Source organism: Oncorhynchus nerka, linkage group LG6, assembly GCF_034236695.1.
Source record: "Oncorhynchus nerka isolate Pitt River linkage group LG6, Oner_Uvic_2.0, whole genome shotgun sequence".
Classification (NCBI taxonomy): Eukaryota; Metazoa; Chordata; class Actinopteri; order Salmoniformes; family Salmonidae; genus Oncorhynchus; species Oncorhynchus nerka.
Genome location: NC_088401.1, coordinates 56,577,743 through 56,590,061, shown reverse-complemented (window position 1 = coordinate 56,590,061; position 12,319 = coordinate 56,577,743). Strand labels below are relative to the sequence as shown.

The window sequence follows — 12,319 nt, the reverse complement described above, 5'->3', positions numbered from 1 at the left end:
GCCTTACGGTTGAGGACGGAGCAGTTGCCGTACCAGGCGGTGATACAGCCCGCCAGGATGATCTCGATTGTGCATCTGTAGAAGTTTGTGAGTGCTTTTGGTGACAAGCCGAATTTCTTCAGCCTCCTGAGGTTGAAGAGGCGCTGCTGCGCCTTCTTCACGACGCTGTCAGTGTGAGTGGACCAATTCAGTTTGTCTGTGATGTGTATGCCGAGGAACTTAAAACTTGCTACCCTCTCCACTACTGTTCCATCGATGTGGATAGGGGGGTGTTCCCTCTGCTGTTTCCTGAAGTCCACAATCATCTCCTTAGTTTTGTTGACGTTGAGTGTGAGGTTATTTTCCTGACACCACACTCCGAGGGCCCTCACCTCCTCCCTGTAGGCCGTCTCGTCGTTGTTGGTAATCTGCAGGATTACACCCTCTGACAGGGCTCCTATCTGGTTTCTTCATTCAACTCTTCCTCCTAATTAGAATCCCACTCCTGTCTCGACCTCCTCTTTCTCATACTTCATCGTCTTCATTTTTGTTCTACTTCAGTGTTTTCCTCCTCTTCACCATGCTCTTCCTCTGTCTTCTCCATTTCCTCCTCTTCTTCAGTACTCCTTCTTAGGGATTAAGAATGGCAGCCGGGATCCCGGGATGTGGCACTAATGCAATTCCACAAAATACACAACATGCGCAGCAGCAGATTAACGGAAAATAAAATAGCACATTATCCAAACATGTTGTCGCATGGAAGCCTTTACCTAAAATAACCTGTTCCTCTTTGAGCTGTCACTGTGACTCTTTGAGCTGTCACTGTGACTCTTTGAGCTGTCACTGTGACTCTTTGAGCTGTCACTGTGACTCTTTGAGCTGTCACTGTGACTCTTTGAGCTGTCACTGTGACTCTTTGAGCTGTCACTGTGACTCTTTGAGCTGTCACTGTGACTCTTTGAGCTGTCACTGTGACTCTTTGAGCTGTCACTGTGACTCTTTGAGCTGTCACTGTGCCTCTTTGAGCTGTCACTGTGTCTCTTTGAGCTGTCACTGTGACTCTTTGAGCTGTCACTGTGCCTCTTTGAGCTGTCACTGTGACTCTTTGAGCTGTCACTGTGACTCTTTGAGCTGTCACTGTGACTCTTTGAGCTGTCACTGTGACTCTTTGAGCTGTCACTGTGACTCTTTGAGCTGTCACTGTGACTCTTTGAGCTGTCACTGTGACTCTTTGAGCTGTCACTGTGCCTCTTTGAGCTGTCACTGTGACTCTTTGAGCTGTCACTGTTCCTCTTTGAGCTGTCACTGTGCCTCTTTGAGCTGTCACTGTGACTCTTTGAGCTGTCACTGTGCCTCTTTGAGCTGTCACTGTGACTCTTTGAGCTGTCACTGTGACTCTTTGAGCTGTCACTGTGCCTCTTTGAGCTGTCACTGTGCCTCTTTGAGCTGTCACTGTGACTCTTTGAGCTGTCACTGTGACTCTTTGAGCTGTCACTGTGACTCTTTGAGCTGTCACTGTGACTCTTTGAGCTGTCACTGTGCCTCTTTGAGCTGTCACTGTGCCTCTTTGAGCTGTCACTGTGCCTCTTTGAGCTGTCACTGTGACTCTTTGAGCTGTCACTGTGACTCTTTGAGCTGTCACTGTGACTCTTTGAGCTGTCACTGTGACTCTTTGAGCTGTCACTGTGACTCTTTGAGCTGTCACTGTGACTCTTTGAGCTGTCACTGTGCCTCTTTGAGCTGTCACTGTGACTCTTTGAGCTGTCACTGTGACTCTTTGAGCTGTCACTGTGACTCTTTGAGCTGTCACTGTGACTCTTTGAGCTGTCACTGTGTCTCTTTGAGCTGTCACTGTGACTCTTTGAGCTGTCACTGTGACTCTTTGAGCTGTCACTGTGACTCTTTGAGCTGTCACTGTGACTCTTTGAGCTGTCACTGTGACTCTTTGAGCTGTCACTGTGTCTCTTTGAGCTGTCACTGTGACTCTTTGAGCTGTCACTGTGACTCTTTGAGCTGTCACTGTGACTCTTTGAGCTGTCACTGTGACTCTTTGAGCTGTCACTGTGACTCTTTGAGCTGTCACTGTGACTCTTTGAGCTGTCACTGTGTCTCTTTGAGCTGTCACTGTGACTCTTTGAGCTGTCACTGTGACTCTTTGAGCTGTCACTGTGACTCTTTGAGCTGTCACTGTGACTCTTTGAGCTGTCACTGTGCCTCTTTGAGCTGTCACTGTGCCTCTTTGAGCTGTCACTGTGACTCTTCAGGCCGGATAGGCCTATGAACTGCTCACTACATAGGTTTCTCCTGTCCTAAATCCTGGGCTATTTTCCTATCCAGTCCCAATCCCACTGAAACCCTAAATCCTGACTCCTGTCTCGCATGAAAATTCCTAACTGTATTCTGTAATCCATCGGTTGAATGGCCCTATGCATGTCAAAATGCCGCTGTTACATTTCCCGTGCTTCTCTGCGCTGTCTCGTACTTGTGCCCACATGAGAGCTCCGGTAGAGAATGTGTGATCAGCAAGCAGTATGAGGAGACTGCATTCGCGTAGACTGCATTCACGTTAGGCGCTGCATATGTCGGCTCAATCGCAAATTACTTTTACATTTCTCAGTGGTGGAAAAAGGGCCTAATTGTCATACTTGAGTAAAAGTAAAGATACCTTAATAGAAAAGGACTCAAGTAAATGTGAAAGTCTAAAAGTATTTGGTTTTAAATATACTTAAGTATCAAAAGTAAATGTAATTGCTAAAATATACTTAAGTATCAACAGTAAAAGTAAAGTTTAAATCATTTCAAATTCCTTATGTTAAGCAAACCAGACGACACCATTTTCTTGTTTTTTTAAATGTACAGTGCCTTGCGAAAGTATTCGGCCCCCTTGAACTTTGCGACCTTTTGCCACATTTCAGGCTTCAAACAAAGATATAAAACTGTATTTTTTTGTGAAGATTCAACAACAAGTGGGACACAATCATGAAGTGGAACGACATTTATTGGATATTTCAAACTTTTTTAACAAATCAAAAACTGAAAAATTGGGCGTGCAAAATTATTCAGCCCTCTTAAGTTAATACTTTGTAGCGCCACCTTTTGCTGCGATTACAGCTGTAAGTCGCTTGGGGTATGTCTCTATCAGTTTTGCACATCGAGAGACTGACATTTTTTCCCATTCCTCCTTGCAAAACAGCTCGAGCTCAGTGAGGTTGGATGGAGAGCATTTGTGAACAGCAGTTTTCAGTTTTTTCCACAGATTCTCGGTTGGATTCAGGTCTGGACTTTGACTTGGCCATTCTAACACCTGGATATGTTTATTTTTGAACCATTCCATTGTAGATTTTGCTTTATGTTTTGGATCATTGTCTTGTTGGAAGACAAATCTCCGTCCCAGTCTCAGGTCTTTTGCAGACTCCATCAGGTTTTCTTCCAGAATGGTCCTGTATTTGGCTCCATCCATCTTCCCATCAATTTTAACCATCTTCCCTGTCCCTGCTGAAGAAAAGCAGGCCCAAACCATGATGCCGCCGCCAGCATGTTTGACAGTGGGGATGGTGTGTTCAGGGTGATGAGCGGTGTTGCTTTTACGCCACACATAACGTTTTGCATTGTTGCCAAAAAGTTCAATTTTGGTTTCATCTGACCAGAGCACCTTCTTCCACATGTTTGGTGTGTCTCCCAGGTGGCTTGTGGCAAACTTTAAACAACACTTTTTATGGATATCTTTAAGAAATGGCTTTCTTCTTGCCACTCTTCCATAAAGGCTAGATTTGTGCAATATACGACTGATTGTTGTCCTATGGGCAGAGTCTCCCACCTCAGCTGTAGATCTCTGCAGTTCATCCAGAGTGATCATGGGCCTCTTGGCTGCATCTCTGATCAGTCTTCTCCTTGTATGAGCTGAAAGTTTAGAGGGACGACCAGGTCTTGGTAGATTTGCAGTGGTCTGATACTCCTTCCATTTCAATATTATCGCTTGCACAGTGCTCCTTGGGATGTTTAAAGCTTGGGAAATCTTTTTGTATCCAAATCCGGATTTAAACTTCTTCACAACAGTATCTCGGACCTGCCTGGTGTGTTCCTTGTTCTTCATGATGCTCTCTGCGCTTTTAACGGACCTCTGAGACTATCACAGTGCAGGTGCATTTATACGGAGACTTGATTACACACAGGTGGATTGTATTTATCATCATTAGTCATTTAGGTCAACATTGGATCATTCAGAGATCCTCACTGAACTTCTGGAGAGAGTTTGCTGCACTGAAAGTAAAGGGGCTGAATAATTTTGCACGCCCAATTTTTCCGTTTTTGATTTGTTAAAAAAGTTTGAAATATCCAATAAATGTCGTTCCACTTCATGATTGTGTCCCACTTGTTGTTGATTCTTCACAAAAAAATACAGTTTTATATCTTTATGTTTGAAGCCTGAAATGTGGCAAAAGGTTGCAAAGTTCAAGGGGGCCGAATACTTTCGCAAGGCACTGTATTTATGGATAGCCAGGGGCACGTTCCAACACTCAGACATCATTTACAAACGAAGCATGGGTTTAGTGAGTCCACTAGATCAGAGGCAGTAGTGATGACCAGGGATGTTCTCTTGATAAGTGTGTGAATTAGACCATTTTCCTGTCCTGCTAAGCATTCAAAATGTAACGAGTACTTTTGGGTGTCAGGGAAAATGTATGGAGGAAAAAGCATTTTCTTTAGGAATGTAGTGAAGTAAAAGTAAACATTTTCAAAAATATAAATAGTAAAGTAAAGTACAGGTACCCCAAAAAACTCCTTAAGTAGTACTTTCAAGTATTTTTACTTCAGTACTTCACACCACTAAGATTTCTATCGCGGAATCTGTAATGCTTCAGTTTTACATAGAGCCCATAGTCCCCCTTTAAGATACCTTGATATTTAAACTACACAGAGTGCTCTGTGTGCCCTGAGCGTGCTCTGTGTGCCCTCAGCGTGCTCTGTGTGCCCTGAGCGCACTCTGTGTGCGCTCTGTGTGCCCTCGGTGTGCTCTGTGTGCCCTGAGCGTGCTCTGTGTGCCCTCAGCGTGCTCTGTGTTGAGATAGCCTATTTCTGAAATGTGCTGAATGAATTGAGGAACATGATAATGCTCTGCATTTATGTACGGCCTGTTTCGCAATTCATAACAATGTCATTGGCGATAGTTACTTTATCATTACTAAATATCAGTTTAATTTGCTCTGAAGTCTTTACATAGTGGTGCAGCGCCCCTCTTATTTGGGAAGAACCCTGGCAGTGAACATATCTTTTTTTAAATGCTTTGAATGACGACTTCTGATTTTTGCGGTATTTCCTGGGATTCCCGTGATAAATATGAATTATTCCCAGTATTGAAACTTGGTAGATTTTCTGGAAAATATGAATCCCTACTCCTTCCCATCCTCCTCCTCATATAATCTGTACCCCTGATCGCACAGTGGGTCATGTTCCCTTTGCCCTGCTAGCATTTGTTCATGTCTGAAGCATTTAGCGGTTGTTTGCTAACAGAGAGAGGGAAGGGGTGTGTCTGGTCTGTGAGACAGTTACATAGCTGAGATATTTGGGAAAGAGCCGTGTTGAGTTAATGCTTGAGTGGAGTGGAGCTCCCTTCCCTCCCTCCCTTCTTCCCCTCAGTCCCTCCCCTGAGAGAACACATTCATGATGTGCTCTCAAAGAGTCAGCTCTTAAGCTTGGTGGTGTTTGCCTCCACCCTCGGTGGTGTTTGCCTCCACCCTCGATGGTGCTTGCCCCCACCCTCGGCGGTGTTTTACCAAAGTGTTATATTATCGGGCTGCTTGATTTTCCACAGATATACAAAGACACATTCAACTGAAACCACACTACAACTACAAAGACAAGATTCTCTGGCTGTGTCCTAAATGTCAACCTATTCCCTCTTTAGTTTGCTGCCTTTGCCCAGTGCCATTTGGGATGCACCGTCTCTCCCTTCTGTTGGTCAGTGTCTGTGTGATGTATGATGTCACGGTGTTAATGTTTGATCTGGTTGTGGTTTGTGTTTTGTAGCTCAGTACTTTGCCAGCACCATGATGATAGTGGGTCTGTCTGTAGTGGTGACTGTTCTGGTCCTGCAGTTTCATCACCACGACCCTCAGGGCGGAAAAATGCCCAGATGGGTGAGTCCCACTCCCAATCTTCATCATATCCCTCATCATTCTCGTTGTTGTATCATCGTCGTCTTTGTCCACATCGTCGTCATCATCGTCGTCTTCGTCCTCATTGTTGTTGTCATCATCGAAATCATCATTGTTGTTATCATCGTCGTATTCGTTCTCATCATCGTCGTCATCATCGTCGTCTTCACCCTCATCGTTGCTGTCACCATCGTTGTCTTCGTCCTCATTACTGTCGTCTTCGTAATCATCGTTGTTGTCATCATTGTCGTCTTCATCCACATCATTGTTGTCATCATTGTCGTCTTCATCCTCATCATTGTTGTCGTCATCATCGTCGTCTTCATCCTCATCGTTGTTGTCATCATCGTCATCTTCGTCCTCATTATTGTTGTCTTCGTAATCATCATTGTTGTCATCATCGTCGTCTTCATCCTCATCATTGTTGTCATCATCGTCGTCTTCATCCACATCATTGTTGTCATCATCGTTGTCTTCATCCTCATCATTGTTGTCATCGTTGTCTTCATCCACATCATTGTTGTCATCATCATTGTCGTCATTGCCACTGTCGTCTGCATCATTGTCATTCTCATCACTCATCAACCATCACACATTGTGTGTATATGTGTGTTGCAGTCTCAACCCCCTCTCCCTCCCTCCTCCCTCTCTCTCTCTCTCTCTCCAGGTCAGGGTAGTGCTTTTGAACTGGTGTGCTTGGTTCCTGCGTATGAAACAGCCAGGCGAGGAGCGTAAACCGGCAGGCTACAAGTACCGCCACACTCCACAGCACCACTCCAGTGCCAGCTCCATCGAGATGGGACCCATGGGCACCATTACGGGCCTCACCACGCCCCTCTCCCAGGCCCCCTGCGCCACATGCCCCACCGGCACCTCCAACGGCAGCATGAGCCTCTACTTTAGCTACCATGCCGTGGAGAGCCCCCGTTGCCCCCCCTCCAGTGATTCAGGCGTGGCGTTGGGGGGGCGGGCCCAAGGGACCCCCTGCGAGGAGGCTGAGCCCCCAGGGGGAGGTGCTGGAGGAGGAGGAAGGGGGTTGATCTTTACTCCTCCTCCGGAGGTCCTTCAGATCCTGGAGGAGGTGTCGTATATTGCCCAGCGTTTCAGGGACCAGGATGAGGAAGTGGCGATCTGCAGCGAGTGGAAGTTTGCTGCTGCCGTGGTGGACAGACTGTGTCTGGTGGCCTTCACTCTCTTCTCCATCGTTGGCACCTTCACCATTCTCATGTCTGCTCCCAACTTCTTAGAGGCCGTCACCAAGGACTATTTAAAGAAATAGTGTCAATATGTTCAACCATATATGCCAGCTTCCCGGACACAGGTTAAGCCTAGGCCCGGACTAAGAACCACTTAGCATGCTTTTTAGTACACGACTAGACTTTCTCTGTGTATGGGAAACCAACCTTATGTTCTATCCAGATTACTCTGGAGTATATTTGAGAAAAATTGATTTAATGTAAATAGATGAATACTGTACATGTATCAATGCAAGGGTTGTCCATAGTCCCTTTCCTCTCCTTAGATCCAGCTTAACTGAGGTTGTTCCTGTGTGTTGCTTTGCCATCCAGATATCTCATTACAATATCAACTCGCCGTTTGAACTTTGGATTCCTGGACCTCCAATCCACGACCTTTAGAACTTTGAACTGTCTTGGACGTTCTGGACTGTTGTCAGCATTATGTAGTGTGGTTAAGGTAATTCTCTATTTACAGAGATGTTTCACTGTCACTTTATGAGCTGCTTATTGTTGTTTTTATGACTGTTTTACTTTCACTATATTGTAAGTTTGTACGTACACACCGTTTACTTTTTGCTTGTCGAAGCTAAATAGCATCGAACTCTGTCACGGGTGTAGAAGTGATATGTTCTCTTGGTCCCAGTTGACATTGTTGCCACGGTAGTAACTGATTGACGTTGACTGTGCCACTGTGAAAACCTGGAGTGATTCATAGACAGAATAGTGGCATCATCATGTAAGACTCACCTGCACATTAGAGGAGGAATCAGCCGGCAACAACCTGAAACAACAAGAGCTATTGAAACAAGGAACTGGACAAGTGGATACTGGAGAACTGCACTGGCTGCTAGCCTGAAACAACTCCTGCTGAGACTGGGCCTGTGCTAATATGCACACGTAATCCCACCATATATTGGAGGACTACTATAGATCCGTTATTGATCCATTATCCATCTAGTACTATCAGTAGGTGTAATCGGTTTATATGACATAAATGTATCTGTGCTGCATATAGGGGAATTGATATATGGGGGTGGTACATTAACATGGAGGAGCTATGTGTCTGTCTGTGGTGATATCTAACCTAAATGTAAAGGTTACATGGAGAACACAACAACCCCAGGGAGGTTATTATGACTAAAGATCAAGATATTCTTCTATTGATATTGATTGAGACATAATGTGGTTTACAAATGAGACATAAAGACCATGGTATATGGAATCCCTTAGGCCAGACAGTCAATACTGTAAGTAACTGAACTAAACTGCCTGTCATGTTAGAGAGTTAGTCCGTGCATCTGTTTTTCTTTGAATGATCATTATTACTGTATACTGAACATACCCCCCCCACCTCACAGTCAGAGTCCTCCTCTGTTGTAGCTGTTGTTGTCACACTGCTGTCCTCTTCTTCCTGTGATTTTTGTTGCTCTTACCTAATAAATATTCCATATAGCCTAAGATAAGATCATCCTGGACAATTCATATGGAGATGAATGGGACAGAGAGGGGCTGACTGGGTGGATATGGGCTGACTGGGTGGATATGGGCTGACTTTGTGAATATAGAGTGACTGGGTGTATATGGGCTGACTGAGTGTATATGGGCTGACTGGGTGGATATGGGCTGACTGGGTGTATATGGGCTGACTGGGTGTATATGGGCTGACTGAGTGTATATGGGCTGACTGGGTGTATATGGGCTGACTGGGTGTATATGGGCTGACTGGGTGTATATGGGCTGACTGGGTGTATATGGGCTGACTGGGTGTATATGGGCTGACTTCTGGGTGTATATGGGCTGACTGGGTGTATATGGGCTGACTGGGTGTATATGGGCTGACTGGGTGTTTTTATATGTGCTGACTTGGTGTATATGGGCCGACTGGGTGTTTTTATTTGGGCTGACTGGGTGGATATGGGTTGACTGGGTGGATATGGGTTGACTGGGTGGATATGGGTTGACTGGGTGGATATGGGCTGAGTGGGTGGATATGGGCTGACTGGGTGGATATGGGCTGACTGGGTGGATATGGGCTGACTGGGTGTATATGGGTTGACTGGGTGGATATGGGCTGACTGGGTGTATATGGGCTGACTGGGTGTATATGGGCTGACTGGGTGTTTTTATATGGGTTGACTGGGTGTATATGGGCTGACTGGGTGTTTGTATATGTGCTGACTGGGTGTTTTTATATGGGTTGACTGGGTGTATATGGGTTGACTGGGTGTTTTTATATGGGTTGACTGGGTGTATATGGGCTGAGTGGGTGTATATGGGCTGACTGGGTGTTTTTATATGGGCTGACTGGGTGTATATGGGCTGACTGGGTGTATATGGGCTGACTGGGTGTATATGGGCTGACTGTGTGTTTTTATATGGGTTGACTGGGTGTATATGGGCTGACTGGGTGTTTTTATATGGGTTGACTGGGTGTATATGGGTTGACTGGGTGTATATGGGCTGACTGGGTGTTTTTATATGGGTTGACTGGGTGTATATAGGCTGACTGGGTGTATATGGGGGTGAGTTAGATTACTGTTTTGGGGTCCAGAGAATTGGGATGAAATAAGTATTTTGTCAGTGATCTTGGTATTTCACAGGTTTGTTCATTGATATTTTATCATTCAACCCCCATTCAAGGCTTATAGCCAGGAAAGAGATAAAGAGATAATTGAGATAAAGAGATAATTGCTGTTCTGTTAATATTTATAAAAGTGGAACATAGGCTGAATCCTATTTGATAACTCTTAGGGAGGGGAAATATTAGCCACAAGGTGTTTGTGTTAATTTTAGAAGGAACGCTCAGGGCAGAGTTCCTGTCTGTTTTTAGAATTTGTTTTTAGCACTCTGAATTTCTCATCATGAGGTCACTGCAGAGGATTGGAAAGTGCTGACTGCCAATATTAAGAGGGGACGTGGAGGTTGGTAACGGGAGGGGTTTAGCTGACATCTGACCTGGCTGCACCCCAACCCCGTAAGCAGAAGGGCCCCAAAGGTTACTTCTTAGACCACTGAAATATGATATGTCCAAGGGCTCTCTCTACATTGTCCTCTGGCTGCTAGCTGACCATCCGTGAGTGTTGCAACACGTTCACCAATACCAATACTTCTGTTGCACTTAGTTCTGCTGATCCATCTTCAAGATAAATAGAATATTTAAGCAAAATGGTAGGAGTGAGATGTTCTTTGGCTGAGACAGTGAAAGGGGTAAAGAGAGAGAGGATGGTGGGAGATAGGGACTATGTGGAAGGCAGTATATGAGTTCAGAGTCCATAACGTGACACAGCTTCTTCACAAGAGAGTGAGAAGTGATGACAAGTTGAACATGCAGGGTAAGTTGACGCCCTGGGGTTGCGGCCGTCTTTGTGTTGTTGGTGTGAATGTCAGCCTTCAGGGTGCTTCTGAGAGCACAATAGCACAACGAGCACTGGGACAGCTACGCACGTGGGGCTCTCCTCTCTAGAGTTCCTGGCTTCTACCTTCTACACTGTCCCTCTGATGAATTACTACAGCATCAGAGTGGAGGGCGAGAGCATGGACATGAGGGAGGGAGGACGTAATTGTTCCACTTGAAATGCAAGGCCTCACTGCTCAGATCTCAAATGCAAACTGAGTGAGGTCTATGGGGATGAAAACGGCAGTTTGAGATGTGTGAACCCTGTGGTTGCCTATGCCATGGCTGTGCGGTTCATCAACGCTTACACAGTAACCCTATGATGGAGCAGCACAACATTTCTCTGTATTATGTATGCAACAACATCCTGATCCAATTGCACAGCCATATTGCACAGCCATATTATACAGCCATATTGCACAGGCCACATTCAAATGAAGCAGAATGGAAAACTGCCACTGTGCTTTTCCTGTCCGCTCTATTTCTATGACCTCTGACATCACCTTGGTTCTGTTTTACCTCTGTGCAGCTCCAGTCTGTTCTAGTTGGCCCAGTTCTGTTAAAGTTAGGTTCTGCACTATTGGAGATATTCATGGACCTTTCAGGTTTGTCTATTCAAACCACTTAAATGGTTCTCAGCTTAGCAGCCCTCTAATGGTAATACCGTATAAATGTACATTTACATTTAAGTCATTTAGCAGACGCTCTTATCCAGAGCGACTTACAAATTGGTGCATTCACCTTATGACATCCAGTGGAACAGCCACTTTACAATAGTGCATCTAAATCTTTTAAGGGGGGTGAGAAGGATTACTTTATCCTATCCTAGGTATTCCTTAAAGAGGTGGGGTTTCAGGTGTCTCCGGAAGGTGGTGATTGACTCCGCTGTCAAAAAATGCCGTATAAAGTAGCTTAGCAAGCTGAGAGGGCTTATCGATAGCCGAGAACTGAAAGACAATTTCAGCCAAGGCCGTATACAGTATGTTTAGAGAAGTTGATGTGACTGTCCAGTAATTCTAGGCCCACTCATTAGAGTGTATTATACACCAAGCCTCTTAAGTTTATAGGAAATACTCTGTGTATACCGTTGATCTTTGTGTTCCAAAATCACCATCCCTGATAATTTCATTGTAGAGGATTGTGTGTGTTTATGACTGTGTGTTTGTGTGCCCGTGGGTTTGTGGTGTGTGTGTGTGTGTGTGTGTAAGAGAGATATGGATGATGTTTTAAAAGGGTTTTAAAGGCTCTGTGTTTATGAGTGGTGGAGGGTTTACCAGCCAAATGACAGAATGTGTTGTATCTTAAAGATCTCCTCCCTCCCTCCCCAACACCACAGATGATGCATGAGAAAGATGTAAAGAGGGAGAGGGGAGAGAAAGAAAGGTGGGAAGGAATGGGGATAGAGAAAAAGAGGAGGAGATGGAGACAGAGAGGGGAGATAGCAAAACAGGGAGAGGGGGAAATGGGCAGAGATAGAGAGAGCGATTGAGAAGGAAGGAATTTTGAAAGACGAACAGAGTAATAAAGGGCAGTGTGTGTGTGTGTGTGGGTGT

General features: G+C 45.2%; 1 protein-coding gene across 2 annotated transcripts in view; it reads left to right on the top strand.

Moving 5' to 3' along the window:
- The window catches only part of LOC115130696 (neuronal acetylcholine receptor subunit alpha-7-like), a 112,386-nt gene extending 100,825 nt beyond the window's left edge, over positions 1 to 11,561 (top strand). Inside the window, exons 8-9 of one of the 2 annotated variants that reach the window (XM_065019705.1) lie at positions 6,007 to 6,116; positions 6,802 to 11,561. In XM_065019705.1, the coding sequence (XP_064875777.1) occupies positions 6,007 to 6,116; positions 6,802 to 7,413 (722 nt within the window). In that variant the 3' untranslated portion in view covers positions 7,414 to 11,561. Of the gene's footprint in view, positions 1 to 6,006 lie in introns of both variants that reach the window. The other variant, XM_065019704.1, reaches the window with a different exon arrangement.
- The last annotated feature ends 758 nt before the right edge of the window (positions 11,562 to 12,319 follow it).